The sequence below is a fragment of the Acanthopagrus latus genome, chromosome 3 (assembly GCF_904848185.1).
Source record: "Acanthopagrus latus isolate v.2019 chromosome 3, fAcaLat1.1, whole genome shotgun sequence".
In the NCBI taxonomy this organism is placed as follows: Eukaryota; Metazoa; Chordata; class Actinopteri; order Spariformes; family Sparidae; genus Acanthopagrus; species Acanthopagrus latus.
This window is the reverse complement of record NC_051041.1, coordinates 20501453-20518299: the sequence shown is the minus strand read 5'-3', so window position 1 is coordinate 20518299 and position 16847 is coordinate 20501453. Positions and strand designations below refer to the sequence as shown.

The window sequence follows — 16847 nt, the reverse complement described above, 5'->3', positions numbered from 1 at the left end:
CTATTCATCTACAATAGGAATAGAAAAAGGGAAATGAGGTCGTGTGTGTGTGTGTGTGTCTATGTGTGTGTACTTTAGAAGTTTATATGTGAAACTTCCCAACAAGGCACACAAGAATGGCACCATCTATCAAAGAATCCCCACTTTTACAATCCAAAAACAAGGCAGCTGATCCCAATGGTTTTACCAGCCAAGAGAAGGGAGTGAAGTCATCTGTCCCTACATGTGGGCATGCTGGGGCATGGTTACAAAATGAACAGTCTGAGGAAATGTAAGCTTTCAGTTCACTTCACATGTTGCAGGGACAGTACCTCTGTGTTTCCTTTACTATGTATGGTAAAAAAAACACAGTATTTGTTTTTCCAAGTATAAAATGAGAAAGACTGTCTCTTGGCAAGGGTGGCATTTGAAGGACAACATTTGAAATGTATTATATTTCACATGTCACATTATTGCATGTCCGATCCACATCAAGACAACACTGATTAGAGGGGTGTAAAGGTGTTCTCCTCAGTAAAAGGGGTTCGTCTGGCTTATATGTGTATCATGACCATTTTGTAAAGGATGTTACACTGATTGGAGGAATGTTCGAGAAAATTTACCTTACAGAAATCAAAATCAAATCAATCCACATTCATACCAATGTATCAGCCAAAAATAATGTAAAGATGGTCTTGATTTTGTTGATTTTTGGTTCGCTTCTTGTCAAATCAGGAATCTTCTTGGTTCCTTAAAGACTGTTGCCTATATTGGGGCATTAATATATCCAATAACATTCAAGTGATTAATTTTAATTCTCTGTCAATGCTGTGTTCACCTATTTTTTCTCCTTTGTGTGAATTGATTGATTGATTAAGCATTTTTAATTGTTTCAACTGCATCAAAGGCATAGAAAGACATTTCAAAGAGAAAGGCAGGTTGTCATGAAAATAACAACAAAGATGTGTATCCGAGTGACGTAAACAAGCTGCGTCTACGGTGTCGCTGGTTTGATGATGTCATACGTAAAGCAAAAAAAAGGACGTCAACGTACCCAAAAGGTACACAGCAACAACTAACGGGGTTCTGCTTTATATATTGGATTAAAAAGCTTCGTTTTTACGACGAGAAGCATTTATTTTGATATAAAATACGCATCCGCTTGTATTTTAAGGTAAGTGGTTACCCACAAGTTCTTATAATTCCTATCTAGGAATGTTTGTTCTGTTCCCTTCTAGATTTTTCCACTGCTAGCTCGCTAGCTAGCAGGCTAAGCTCATGTTCCTACCAAAACTTGAGAGGGAATCTTGATTTTTCTTGATGTTAACTGAACCTGACATGTAACGCATCTCAAGTCATGTGAAGCTAAAGTCAAATGTGTCGTTTTCCAGCGTGGGAATCGTCAACTTAGAGTCAAGATGTCGTACATGCTACCGCATCTCCATAATGGCTGGCAGGTCGACCAAGCCATCCTGTCTGAGGAGGACCGAGTCCTCGTGATCCGCTTCGGTCACGACTGGGACCCAACATGCATGAAAATGGACGAAGTTCTCTACAGCATCGCTGAGAAGGTTTGTGTGTTGTTTGATCCGGTCTTTAAACCTTGTTTGTTGTCACATTAGCGTCGGTAGCTAACTTTGCTAGATAAACGTGCTCAATAGCACCACCTGCTGGTTTGCTGTTCAGTTGCACAATAGCTTTACAGAGTCAGACCAGAGAGAAGATGGTGCTTGTAAGGAAGAAACTGAAGTGTCCGCTGGTCTTTATAGGGTAAACATTAGTGGAATCAAACCAGGTGTTTTATTTATATAATACACAACAGAGGAGTTCATGTAGTTGAGTGTATAGATCTGAGAATGACTGTTATTATCAGCCATCCTTCCAGTCAGTGGTCTTGGTGCCTTTCAGTGGGGATAGAAAATAGATATTATATTGATCACAGGCTTAAGTACTCATATACCTGTACTATTGAAATTCCACTGAGAATTACACTTCCTTAATATCCTCAATTGCCTGTTTGTTTTTTTTTCTTAGTCAAGGTAATTGCTGCCTTGGCAACTTTACCCATTGTTGAATTTATAATTTATTATTGAATGCTAAATGTTTTATTTGCAAGTGTCACTACACTGGTAAGGCTGTTTAAAAGCTGAGGCATTGGAATTGTTTCTCAATGAGTAAAATTATGTATCCAGACTTATTAAATCATGCCTACGTGCTATACTACAACACACAAAAGGGGGGGTATTGCAGTCCATTTAGAGTTTAGCATCTGTTTACATCTTCGATTAATCTTAAATGGAGGTCATCAGAAATCAAGTAAAGAATGAAATGTATTACGTGGATGGGAGTGTTAACTGGCAGGTGCTGCCACTCTCAGATTCCAGCTTCTTAAATGATCATATTTAAATCTCTATATCTTATATCTATTTGTAGTGGTATATATCTAGTTTCTTTGCTCCGCTTTCACAGTAAACAGAATATCTTTGGGTTGTGGACAAAACAAGACATTTGAGGGACGTCATCTTGGACATTTTATAAACCAAACAGTTTATCGATTTAAGAAAGTGATTGACAAGTCATTGTTAGTTGCAGCCTGACAGCTGCGGTTTAAGTTTGCATTCATTTCCTAACTGCATATGTCCTGACAGGTAAAGAATTTTGCTGTCATTTACCTGGTGGACATCACCGAAGTGCCAGATTTCAACAAGATGTATGAGTTGTATGATCCCTGCACTGTCATGTTCTTCTTCAGGTGAGGAACCCCAGTGTTGGCATTTCAAAATCTCAATGCAAATATTACTTTACGATGATTGTTGTAACTTTATTTTAATAATGCTCTATACAGACCATCTCATACAGCCTTCCTGTGTGTTATTGTTGAAGAACTGCAGTACTGTGTCTGAACTACACATTGTCATGTTTTTCAGGAACAAACACATCATGATTGATCTGGGTACCGGTAACAACAACAAGATCAACTGGACAATGGAGGACAAGCAGGAGATGATAGACATTGTTGAAACTGTGTACCGAGGAGCCAGAAAAGGAAGAGGTCTGGTGGTGTCTCCAAAGGATTATTCCACAAAATACAGATATTGATTTGTATTTTCTCCTCCAACACTTGTTTTTTTCCCCCCTGATATTTTGTGACATGAAACAGAGACTAAAAGTTACAGGAGTCAAGGAAAATCTTTTTTTTTTTTTAAATCATTTTTGTTTTTGCTAGAGAAACAGGACAATATTCTTCATTATGGTCATGATTGTGTTACATTGTGCCAATTGTGTTTTTTTGTGTGTAGATTAATGTGTTATTCAGTTTCTTCAAGTTTTGTTTGTTTTTTTTTTTCTTCTGAAAAACCGGTGCTGAAGAACTCAGAAAAAGCATAAAAGTCATCACATCTAAATGTTTTAATAAAGATCGATCAATATTTACATATGAATGTTTCTCACAGTTTGGATGCTTTTATGGGAAGGGTACTAATGAGACTCACTTTACGGCAACAATATGTGTCACGTTGTTGGTCTGCTCAGTACAGTACAGAGCCTGCTGTCCCTGTTGTAAGTCATGTAGTTTATATTTGTCACACCTGTATGGTATGGGACGTTGGAAGCTTTATGTCATGTGACAGCCAGCAAAAAAATACCAGGGAGAAGCTCTTTGCCCACAGTGATTAAGTCAAAGAACACAACTGTGCTCTACAGTAAAAGCTTTTCCTTTAATGAAAATGGCAGACAACATAATTTATGTATATATTTATTTAAAATATTCAATTCTGTTGAAATGGATTACCTTCCATGTTCATCTGGAAATAAGTCCAATACTATACTAAATATTTGGGAGCTGTAGAAATGTGATTGTTGTGTTTTTTTGTTGGTGAAGAACGTGAAAACTGTCAGAAGCAAAAAGGTGCATTTCCCTAAACTGTCCATCAGGTGGTGCCAGAGCTGTTTGGCAGGTGTGTTAGAGACTACTGAAAATATTTCTACACAATAGAATACAATATTACACAAAATATTGTACTACCAAAGTCTTAGATTGTCTACTCACCGATGATTAGTGAAGTTTAATGACGTTTTAAGGGAGTGTACACTCAAAATGAATTGTATATGGATTTTCCATTTCATTTTATTACCAAAGTTCAGTGTGGCGGGTCAGGTTTAATCCAGCGTTTTTTACATGTTGAGTCACTGTGTAGTAATTTAAGAACTACATGTACAATGTATTTCATGAGACATTCCAACTTGAAATGCATTAGTATATATATTATAATAAACATGTTCATGTAGGAATATATGTTATGCTTGAATACATATATGTTTATGTATAAATTAGCATGTTGGTTTTTAATTAAATCCAAGTTATTTCATTTATTAACACTGACTCAACATGATCGGGCACTTTGCATTGAATGTCACACTTAAATGATAAAATTAAATAGAGATTGACACATGTTTAATAGACTTAAAGCTGATGTAAATTTGATTTTATTATGTTTCACTGTTAAATAGCTCCATATTCCAACAGTAATCACTTTTAGTTTCGGAGTGTTTGCTCAGTATCTCGGCTCACTGCCAACATACAGCAACAGCAAAAAAGTGTATGGGCCAAGTGTGTTCACACATGTCTGAGCCAAAAACTCTGCAGAAGGTGCAGTATGGAAGAATTAAGAAAATAAATAAATACATTTGCATTTTGTAAGTGTAAAAAAACCAATGCTTTTATAATAATACCACTCTGAGCTCCAAGTCCTGAAGGCTAACTGCACTCCTCACTGAGCTAACCAGCTGAGGGCAGCTACAGTTAGCAGCAGTTAGTGGTTGCTCTGGTGACATGCTGACCCTTGTTTGTTGCACCTTTAAAAAAGATATGTACCCTGTACGTACAATACAATAAAAGTAAAATGGGAAGAATAGCGAACAGATAACCAAACAGAGGTGATGTTCACGTAGGAAGCTGTGTTGTGGTTGGTCAGTGGAGGGCTACAAAGAACATCTGAATAAATAGTGTATGAATTTAGAGTGAGAGAGTAAATGAATGTAGCTGTATGTACAGCACAGTATGTAAATACCATATATACACACAGATATATCAACGTAATTGCCCAGTAATCGTTGGGTATTGTGCAGACACTACAGGGAGACGTAGCTGACTTAACTGTTTATGAGTGTGATGTCCTTTGGGAGGAAACACTTCTTGTGTCTGCTTGCTTTGGCCCAAATCGTCCTGGAGCTCCTGCCAGAGGGGAGAGACTCACCCACGTTTTGGCCGAGGTGTGAAGTGTCTGTGATGAGGAGTGGACATCCACTGAGGGAGTGTTTCTTCCTGACATAGGTGTTAGTAGTCTGCTAGACTCTGGATCCCACAGCAACATCAATTTTCAGATACATGCTTTGTCTTCACCATACACAGTGCCTATAAAAAATGATGTTTGATATTTTCCTCTTTTATTTCTTTTGAAAAGGGAGTCATGGGCAATATACAAAATGGAAAACTCTTTAAAGTCGAAGTGAAAATAGACTTCTAGGAAGAAATGCCAATGTAAAATAAATGATTGCCGACGTATTTCACCCCCTTCATGTCAGAATAGAGTAGATGCACCTTTGGCCTCAATCACAGACTGAGTCTTTGTGAAAAGGTCTCTATCAGGCTTGCACATCTGGACGCTGCAATTTTACCTCATTCTTCTGCAAAACTGCTCAAAGCTGTGTCAAGTTGCACTGGGATCGGGCATGAACAGCACCTCCCAAGTCCAGCCTAAAATATTATGTTGGATTGAGGTCTGGGCTTTGACTCGGCCACTCCACAACATTCACCTCGTTGGCTTTAAACCACTTCTGAGGACCTTTAGCTGTATGCTTTGGGTCATTGTCTTGCTGGAAAATAAATCTTCTCCCAAGTCATAGGTCTCTCGCACACTGAATCAGATTGTCCTCCAAGATTTCTCTATATATTATGCTGCATTCATTTTACCCTCGACCTTTACAAGCCTTCCAGGTCCTGCTGCCGAAAAAGCATCCCTACAGCATGATGCTGCCACCACCATGCTTCACAGAGGGGATGGTGTGTTTGTGGTGACTTATGGTGTGAATAATCCAGTGGAGATATTGATGTTTTGTTTATGAGTCCATCTGGTCTTTTCACTAATAAATGAGTAGTTAATAGTACTTTTTTGCACTTTTTTATTTTTTATTTTTACAGTTACAGACTCTGTCCTTCCTACACTCCTAACTCAGACCACATCAAGTGGTGTCACACTAACACATGTAAAAAAAAAAACATCTTGAAGTGCTGTCACTGGCTTCACAGCCGAGCTACGAAAGTCAGGTCATAAACATGTAAAGTATAAGACAGTTTTGTAGAAATACAGAAAACGCGACTCTGCTAGCCAAGTCATGATGTTTTTATCTGTCCACATTATTATTTACACACTACCCAAACTGCAAGAGTCCTTTTTCAGACAATCCTGTAGAAGTTAACAAAGCAGAGTAATTAATAAGCGACTCAGTTTTTCCACTGGGTCTTTGGTTTCATCACAGTTTTCATCAACAGCCACAAACTCTGACACTCGTTATCCATCAACGAGAGAATGAAAGAAATGCTGAGAGAAATGAAAACGGCAGAGAGAAAAGCGGAGCAAGAAAGCGGAGGGTGAAGGAGCTGGATGAGTCTCATTAATATCGGATAGCTGTCAGCTCCGTCTCTTACAGCTCCTTATAAGCAGACACCACACACTGCAAGGGAGACTGAGTCCAATTTGTCGAGAGATAAATGAGGTGAAAGGGGACAAATTCTGTCTCTCTCTGTCTGTTTCACTTCGTGTGTGTGTGGACCAGACACAGACGGGGATCCTCAGCAGAGTCAATAGGCTGACCTCTTCACCCCTCCTGAGTGGCACACGTTGGGAGTCACTTGGGATGCGACCTCCAAACACAGAGCAAGTGTGTGTGTGTGTCACATAGTCTTTTCAGATTCACTGCACTGTCCATCTCTGGTGTTTAAACCTTCCCTCTGTGATGCTCCCGTCTGACCACCGTCTGGTTGTAAGTGCCCCAGAGAAGGGGAAGACGGGGAAGATGGCTGAACAACAGCTGGCCATCGAAAGGAGGTGAGGGAGCAGAGAGGAGGCGGGAGGCCAATAACTGCTGCGGCTGCTGCAAAAACAAAACACTCCGACCGCGCTTGGCTGCTCTTGAGTAAAACTCACATAATCTCTGAAATATCAACTTTTCAGCAACCAGAAAACGCTGTGTTTTTAGGTTGGGTGCCATTCTTTTTTTTTTTTTTTTTAAAGCGTAACAATATGAAAGCTGGAGCTACAGGGTGACCTCATTGTACTAATGTGTGTGTACACTGGCAGGCAGGAGTGTATTTACAGTTCAAAATAAACTGATTCCCTCATCTGTGTGTGTGTGTGTGGACCATGTGGAGGACCTATATGCACCCCCTCCAGGCGTCCCGTGTCCTTTCCACTTACATGGACCTACAGTCTGCCGTGCTTTAGTCTTTGTCTGGCCTGTCCCTGCAGGGCCCATGTGCACCATTACTACACCACGGCCCTAACATGGAGTGCAGGGGGCCAAATGCCGCCTACATTGGTCCATCATAATTCACATTATCATGCATTGTTGTTCCCTATTACTGTTAATCAGCTCAGCCCCGGGGGGAAAGGAGAGGTCTGGACCACTAAGGGTTACTGGGAAACTTCCAGTCTAGACACATATGGAGACGTGGCGGGATGTATGGATCAATGTCGAAGGGGGTGGAGTTATTTTCCCGATGGACTATATAGGGAATATGCACGCTCACTCCGAGAGCGGTGCTAATCCAGGATCTGTTTTCAACTGATAGTGCTTAAATGGATGTGCACAAAGAGGAGGCAGCGGGCACGCCGTGAGGATCATCTCAGCGCCAAGGGGGAAGACATGCTGGCATCTCTCCACCGTCCTCCTCCTCCTCCTCCTCCTCCTCCTCCTCCTCCTCCTCCTACGCTTCTAGTCTGTCACTGTCCATGTTGGTGCCCAACAGAGGGGGGAAGGGTGAGGGGCAATTGCCAATTTCTGGGGCACCCCACCCCCCACGCCTGCAGCTTCCCCTGTTGGCACTGTTGCAGACGCACACACAAACACGCACATACACAGTCATTGTGTTAACCCCTTCCCTTTACCCAGTAACTAACCGTGATCACTGCGTCACATCCGTCTGTGCGTCACATCTCGTTTTGAGCCAATGTCTTCCCAAAGTCAGCCGGGATCATCGCCATGAATGAGTCACGCTTGGAGTTTTTTTGACGCAGGAAGCAGAGAAATCATGCTGCCAAACTTTTTGACTTGTGACAAAAGCTTTAGAGCCCTTGTTAGTCTGTAGCGAGTATCTGTCTGTGCGTGGCGGGCACAGTTCAAATTGTTCATCTAAGAACCTGAAGAATTAAAATGATTCAGTAATTCACGAGCCAAGAGGTTTCGATTACAGGCTGCAGATCACAGGACATATATTTTTTACATCACGGTACCAGTGTTTAGTGGTTATAGGGTCAAAGGTCGAGTGAATATTGGGAACTCATGTGCACTTCATGGGGGACTATATCATCATCCAAGGACTTTATTTTAAGCAACAATGTAATTCCACTTTAAGCACCCAGAACTTTTAGTCCCAGCAACGACTTCTCAGGGCGCTGACAGGTTCCTTCAGCCCGTTATTGTCGCTGAGGTCTGAAGACCTGCAAAGTTTAGGCTAATTAGTTTGCTTACGTATGATTAACGACCTCCTCTGTAACTCCATGTTAATGTGTCCCACAACAGACAAAAGAAAAATTGGTTTGAGGCTGTAGATTTTTGTGATGATGAAGTCATGGCTGAAAAGAAACTCTGCAGTCAATCAGAAATATTCAAGTCCCACCCACCTGAGTTTACTTTACTTTTGAAACCCAACAAGCATTATTTGGGGACATTAATTTGCCCCCCAGAACTTTACTCAGACTTGAGTGTCTAGAGTGGAAACACCAGGTCGTCCAAAGATTCCTGGTGCATTGGGGAAAAATCTTGACGTGGAAATGAGTCTTTAATGCACTCTCACATGTCATGAAAAGGAGTTAAACTCTGAGGCACACTTGCTTGTTATAAAAAAACAACATTCATTTTAAACTTTAAGGCTGCTGTATGCTAACTACTTGTCTGTTTTGCAGGTAGATTGCACTCTGTGTCAACATGCACGTTGCAGCAAATTCTGTCGTTGTGCATGTATGACCTCCTTCTTGCATGTCCTTCAATCTACTCACCGCATGAACGCCATCTCCCCTCTTGGGTTATATCACAGCCCTTTTTACATAAGCGACACACCAGGAAGAGCTATCAGGTCTCATCTCTCTCTCAACAGTTTTCATTCCCTAATTCCTTCAAAGCGAATGCCGATCGAAAGACGTGATGGAGAGATAGGCGGAGATAGTTCACTGTTCTATATTCTGAGAGGAGAAAAGGCTTATCTCCGAACTCCCTCTGACTCAAGATCTGATGTATTCATCTGATCTATTTTTCTTCTAGGATCTACTCAGTTGCCTGGGCTTAAAGGGTGGGTTTGAGTTTTTGTCCCTCTGGGGGAATTACTCAGAGTAAATGAAGTATTGCCTAAAGGTCGGTAAAGATTAACAAGAGCAGATGTTTCATACTGATAATATGCCGAAACACACACACACACCAACCATGCGCTATTGACGACCCCCGCCTGCTTCCTCTCGTAGATGCTGACACACTTAGCAGCCTTGTGTTATGTTGGTTTAATTCCCTTCTCTTCCCCTCCTTGAGTCTGCCTTTTACTCCACTTGTGACTAAATGGATTTGCGTCTCTCTCTCCCTGCATCCAAGTTCCATAGGGGTGTCATCCCTCCATCTGCGACAAAATGAGGATCTATTTAACTTAGCTGAGACGGATACCAGTACACAGGCCGGAGGTGTGATTATACAGTCTGTGGCGCTGCGCTGATGTACCGTACACACACTGAGCAAACACACACGGATCACACGAGGCCCTCTCGCCCTATCCATTCACTTTCCATTCATGGCAGGCGCCTCCATTCAGAAGATTCAGGCCCAATTAGCACCTGCCCAGTCCTCACAGGCCAGGCCAGGCCTCCTGCTACACATGAGGTGTGACGCTGAGAAAAACTCCAGCTGAACCAACAGAACCAGCACACACACACACACACACACACACACACACACACACACACACACACACACACACACACACACACACACACACACACACACACACACACCCAAGAAGAAGAAGAAATGAACTGAACTGAACTCATGTACACTCAAAAATGACTCTTTTCTACTTTAAAGGACAAGTTCACCCAAAAATGATAATTCGCTCATTATCTTAGTTTTGTAGCCCAACAAACATTTCTGGAGCCTGAACAACTATCTGGGGACTTGTTTTAAAACAGAAAACAGCATTTAAAAAAAAAATGTAATGAACAGCTTGTCCAGCTCAATCAAAGAAAACTTAAACCCAGGAGACCCCAGAATGTTTTACAAAGACATTATTTATACCCTAGACACTTGATCGAGATTGTGCACCAACTACAGACAGGGCTCTTGCTAATGCTCTTACACTTAGCAGCTACCGCTACTACATTTAGCTTCTGCAGACTTCTATTAGGCTGGATGAGCAGTATGGAGTCCTTTCTTCTCTTTTCTTTCAGGTTTTTTTATGTTGATAAAAAAGTTGTTGTCTACTTGTTGTTTAGAGGAATGCTGCCATACAGATAATGACTGAGTGTGTTTATCACTGATATACATGTATAATGTGACTGTATGCTATTCGGTATATTATGAATTGAAGTCTGTCTGCAGGTTTCCGGGAGTAATACTGCATATGGTAAAAAAAAAAAAAGAGAGTTGTGTAAAGTCTTGTCTTGCTCCAGAGGGAGCTGAGCAGAGTCTGATAAATCGCCTCATGGGATGTTACTTGAGTCAGCACTGGTTTGGGCTGAAGACTGAAAAAGATTTCTGCAGCCAGCTCCTCATCTCTGCTTGATGCTAAAGGTTCAATGCAACATTTCCCTTTATAGCATAACACCAACCAAACTGTCAAGTTGCATTGTGGGTAATGGAGGATATTGACAAAATATGACACCCCCTGTTCGGCTGTATCGATCCAGTGAGTTCAGCAGTGTAACAGAAATGCAATGCTAAATTGGTGGAGTACTTTTTAAAGTGAATTAAACAGGCAGGAGGCATTTCCTAATATATATTCCTAGTATTTTTTTTTTCATGAAAATGTTTGAGGGTCTCGCCAGAAAACAGTTTAAATGCAAGATTGCTTCTAGTCAGTATTGGCCTTTTATTATGAATTACACATTGCTGGGAAAATTGTTTCCATCTCTGATATTAATGGCTACAAAGCTTTTTGTTTGTATAACTGATCAATACCTAACTGGTGCTAAGTGTAGCAGTGCTTAACCTGTATTGATTGCAAACTGACATGTGATCACTGCCCACTACAGCATGCTGGAATACATTCATGTGTTGACAATGAGACCACACGATGACTGTGATGATTTCAGTGAGGATGATGCAGATGACAGTCATTGTTATCAATACTTCTACAGTCTGCAGCATCAGAAGGCTAAAGGTGCAGATTAGAGCTGCATGATATATCGTATGAGCATCGTCATCACAATGTACGTGTGCGCAATAGTCACATCGCAGAGCCTGCTATGTAGGAGGCACATGAACTCATCTAATTTCAAGGGTACCTGACACACACTGTGCATGCAGGCTCTTCATGCGCAGCGATCCGCCAATAACATTAGTTCTTATTCAGTGTGCCGAAGCAGACCACATCCCTGCACATGGAGTGAGTCCCTGGTAACAACTGAAAAATGAGCAGCGAACGAGAGAAAATTTCCGCAAATGAAGACTTGGTGCCAAGATGAAAAGCAACATCAGTTAGCTGGAATTATTTCGGCTACAAGAAGGATGATATTGACCAAACGTGTTCTGTGTCAACAGTGCCTTGCATCTGTAGCCACAACGAGAGGTAACACAACTGATTTGTTTGACCATTTACGTCTGTACCACACAGCTCAGTATGACAAAAAACAGGTAAGATTGTCCACAAGACAGCAGCAGTGCAGCATTACATAAAGTGCTGTTCAGGTCATCTGATGAAAACTCCTGAAATTTTTCATATCCCGATATATATCGCAGGGTTAAAAAAATCACAATGTCAGTTTGTTCCAATATCATGCAGCCCTACTGCAGATAGAGTTTCTGAGCACTGTTTCTGGACAACAGGCCACTATAAATGTGTTGCATTTGCTGACATGAAACTCCAGGGAAAATAAATACATTCCAGGGGGAGGACACTTTTCTGCAGTTTGGAATGAATGAATGAATAAATTAATATTTTATGGTTATTTACAGACAAGTAAGCAATGAAACAAACTCTAAAAATGAAGCCAATAAGTTGTGGAGCCAAACCCTCCTGCACATAAAATGAGTGTTTTGTAGAATAATGTTAGGTTAAAACTACAGTTGCAAAGTTATCTAAGAAGCATTTTTGTTATATTTGTGGAAAATCTCTCTCTCTCAGCAACCAATAAATCAAATGCTCGGACAAAAAAAAAAAGATTGTGAACAATATGTTTCTATAAATATCTTAAAAATCTTAAAAAACATCAAAACCCATTCTAATGCAGAGATCTGTATTTTTCACTGATGATGATAGAAATATCTGGCAGAAACAAAAGCAAATATCTCACAATTTTCAAGCCATGACTCTAAAACAAAATCTTTCTCCGCTGTTGACCAACGTAGCTATCACACATTTTGACGTGACACTGGACTAGTACTTTAATTCTAGTAACTTAAATTGCATTTATTACTGCTTGTTACTACCCCAAAACATTCTCTCAAACCTAAACAACTAAATAGGGTTGATTTCAAAACGACATCTATCATTTTTCATTTAAAACAACATGACCACTGCAGAGTACCAGCGACAGGCGCCATTACCTTTGTGATGAGGATGGGTGTTGGTAAATATTGTTAAAGATTTGATGTGTCATGGTCCAAAAGCTTTTTCAAAGTCTGTTTGTTTGTTGCTGTGTTTGCCGTTTACACATATTCACAATTCAGACTTCATATCGGCCGTTTCTGATGGGATTTACCTCAGTTTTATTCAATGGTGCACTACTGCTTATACCACCTTTCTTTATAGTTTTTTCTACCACTGCAATGATACGAAATTCAGAAAGAAAAAACAGATTATGAAACATCTTTTGCATGAGAATGAAAACTGACTGACACAAAATATGTGCTACTGGCTTGTGATTTGCTTACAAAAGCCCCAAATCTTCAGCTGAGCCCCACTTCTTATCACACCATCTCCATCACTCTCTCCCCCTGACCACCTTCATCCCTCCTCCTCCTCCTCATCTCTGCTCCTCTGCCTCTACATCATCTCTCCCTCTCTCCTCCTGCTACAGACACTGTCCCCCTACCTGCCTGCCTGTGCTGGTACAGCCCCCTCTCTCTGCCTCTGTCAATGTATTTTGCCCTTATAAGGAAAGAGCACAGGCAGACTGTACTAACCGTGTGAGCTCAGTGGGGGTGTTGCAGGGGCAGGGAGACCACAGCGACTGTAACGGCGGGGTGAGATGGGAGGAGGATGGAGAAGAGAGGATGGAGGGGCTGTGGGGGGTGTCGAGCCACCACGCTTCTGTCAATGACTCTAAATAAGATGACAGAAATAGGCACAGGGGAGGAAGAGGTGGGGCGAGGGAGGAGAGGCTGGAGATGGGAGAGAGGATGGAGAGGAGAGGCAGGTGAATGTGTCTGCGAGTGTGGATGCTCAGATATCAGGTCGAGGTGATGTTGCTAAGAGACAGAGCATTTTGCAGCCACATTTACCCTTCATGTCAAAAAGGCAAAGTTGGACCCCTCCACACTGATGATATACATTCACAAAGCTCTCATTTCCTCCGTTCTGACGCTGTGAGTAGCGTCTGCATGATGCCAGCTCACCAGCTGCCCACATATTCTTCGATATAGAAGTCTAACATTTAGCTGGTGAGAGTCATGGAGGGAGAGTGTGGGCTTCAGTTGCGGATGTCTGTAGTGCAACGTGACTGGTCCAGGCTTCAGATGTTCTGTTCTTTGATGAGAGGAACTGGGTGGACCCGGTCCAAGAAACAACGACTGATTTCAGATTATTGAGCACGTTCACCATGACTGTTTAAAGAAGTGCACCGATTCAGCATGTCACAATAGATTCATGGTGGACAGTTAGAATCTATTCATCAGAAATCATCAGAGATTCACTTTGTTCCTCATTAAAACCTGGCACCTATATTACCCACAATGCAACTCCACGGACAACAGATCAGTTCGATATTCAGATTTGTTATGCTTGTAGGTCTGATGTAGCCCTGAGCGGCCTCCTCATGCAATGGTGAGGAGCAGTCGAGAGAGGTCTGGGAAGCTTACTTTATTCCCCACGCCCACATATTTTTCATTTTCACATTTGCCGTCTCCAGACCCAACGGGCCCAGGCTCAGGTGAAATTTTCCACTCTGATGAGATTTGAAGTTACACCTCCTAGCAACCACGGATACACACAAGTGCAGGGATAGACTCAGCTGGACTTGGGATGTTTGAGGGGCAGGGGCGAAAAAGAAACAATCTGGGCTCCAGGTACATGCAGTGGGTCACCAGCCTGCAGATAGTCGTGGCATATTCAAAGTGAAGAGGGCGCGTCACCACATTTTGTCCACTTCATCATGTTTTTTCCATCACAGGGGCATCCAAGAGGGCACTTTAGCAGCATCTTTGCAAACATGCAGGCACCAGATCATCCTGCCTGCACCCCCCTGAGCCCAACAGTGCTACTGAGGACAGACGGTCAGACGGACTTCAGGGCTTTAGTGTGACACCAAGTGCACAATTTTTGGGTTTCGGAAAAGACATTTCAGTCTAAAGAGAAAAATCATTGGTGATTGACTTTCATGACTGACTCAACAGAATATATAAACAGACCTTAAAGGACAGCACAGTTTCATACTGTTTTATTTTGTTTATATGTGGCGGACCCTGCCACCTTTCTAGCTTCAAACAGTGTTCTGGGGACCTTACGTTCCTCTGACGATGGCTTATTTATTCAGTTATGTCAAAATAAATATATCTTTTGTTAGTTTGTATTATCACCTTATTAATGTTGTAAATATTACCTTTATGGGTTTGAATTTCTCGTCCAAAGCTACGTAGTGCACCTTTAATTTGACCACTTTTCTGTTTGCCTGCTGAGCTGTCCACGCAGCTGTGTGTAATTCAAATGTTATATTAATAAACATTTAGTAAAATAAGAGGAATTGTCTTAATTCAAGACCAACACAAGTTTTTTTTGTTGTTGAGTTTATCCTTTTCCTTTCACTGTAAAAAATGACGGTTCAGCCTAAAAATCCTCTTGAAATAAATGTTCTCAGCTTTGATTTTCTCACCCCGAGTCACTTTTTCACTGTTTCATTTCAACTTAATGGTGCTGGTGCACTTTACTCCTGCTCATAATTCATAAAACATGCCTTCATAAAGACTGGACTCATATGAGGACACAGGCTCACACACACCACAGGCGGTCTCTGCCATTCATGCAGTGGCAAGCAGGATGGGACAACTGACCTAAAAAATAATAGACACTATATAAATAATCCAGGGTGCTCCGACTTATGCCGGGTGGCAATAATGCTCAGGTATTAATATTTCAGATATAAAGTCCTCCATACTTCTCTTGCACTGCCCCATATTGCCTCCTGAAAAGACAGCTTGGCCTCCTTTCTCGACTTATAATCGATCAAACTGAATGTGCCTTCAGTTTCTCATCCAAAACAATGTTAAAGGAGAATTTAGAGCATGATGACGTCAGATGAAGAGCATGAAACAAAGACCTCTGTGAAATTACAGTAAATGAACAGCCTAGCAATCATTAATTCGTATTTATGTGCTGAGGGACTGTATACAGTAGGTTTGACTGGAGGCAAACTTTTCCTAGAAGCTTATGCAAATGAACTTACTCACCATCCTCCCTCAGTATCCTTGGATACCAGTTATTTTTTCATTTTGGTCTCCTTCAATGCAGAGCTGCCGTCTTTCAGAGCAACGCAGACAGATCAGGTGACGATCATGTGTCTCAGCCGGGCTCTGCGGTATCTGCAGTTCAATCTGGCACACACACACACACACACGCACACACACACACACACACACACACACACACACACACACACACACACACACACACACACACACACACACACACACACTGAAAAACACTGGTGTGAATTTCATGGTGTGGTGAGAACAATTTATCCGTTGGCCGGAGATCAGATGGTCAGGAGGGTTCAATACAAGGCCTCACATCAAAGATGATGTTTATTCACAGACAACAGCTAAAACTCACCGTCCTCGCTCCTGTTCCAAAGAGAACATCTGGTCCTGTGCTCGCTTGAGTCATGAGGGGTGGCGACGCTTGCTCCAACTGTGGAACTGGGGTATCTCATCGTTTGAAAGCACTCCAGATTCTGATGCACTGAGTTAATAAATGATGTCAGTCTATGTTGGAGTCATGTTCAAAAGGGAGAAATTAGGATGGCAACGCTGAGTGTATTGGTAAGATAATGAGTCAGTGAAGTCACACAGTTTAGACCATCACGTCTGCACTGCTGTGCACAAAAGAACAACAGATGCCACCATTTGTGTGCTGCAAAAGCCTCGAATTTCAAGATATCTCCTCAGGACCTTCAGCAGCACCTGTTCACTCACCAGATGGGGGAAACCCACAAAGTCTTTTTTTTGTCTTCTTGTCTAAC

General features: G+C 41.7%; 1 protein-coding gene across 1 annotated transcript; it reads left to right on the top strand.

Moving 5' to 3' along the window:
• Nucleotides 1–991: 991 nt before the first annotated feature.
• Nucleotides 992–3419, top strand: txnl4a (thioredoxin-like 4A). Its single transcript, XM_037094189.1, has 4 exons — nucleotides 992–1153; nucleotides 1371–1550; nucleotides 2628–2731; nucleotides 2907–3419. Exons 2-4 carry the CDS (start codon nucleotides 1398–1400, stop codon nucleotides 3076–3078), a joined length of 429 nt encoding a protein of 142 aa, XP_036950084.1. The 5' UTR covers nucleotides 992–1153; nucleotides 1371–1397; the 3' UTR covers nucleotides 3079–3419.
• The last annotated feature ends 13428 nt before the right edge of the window (nucleotides 3420–16847 follow it).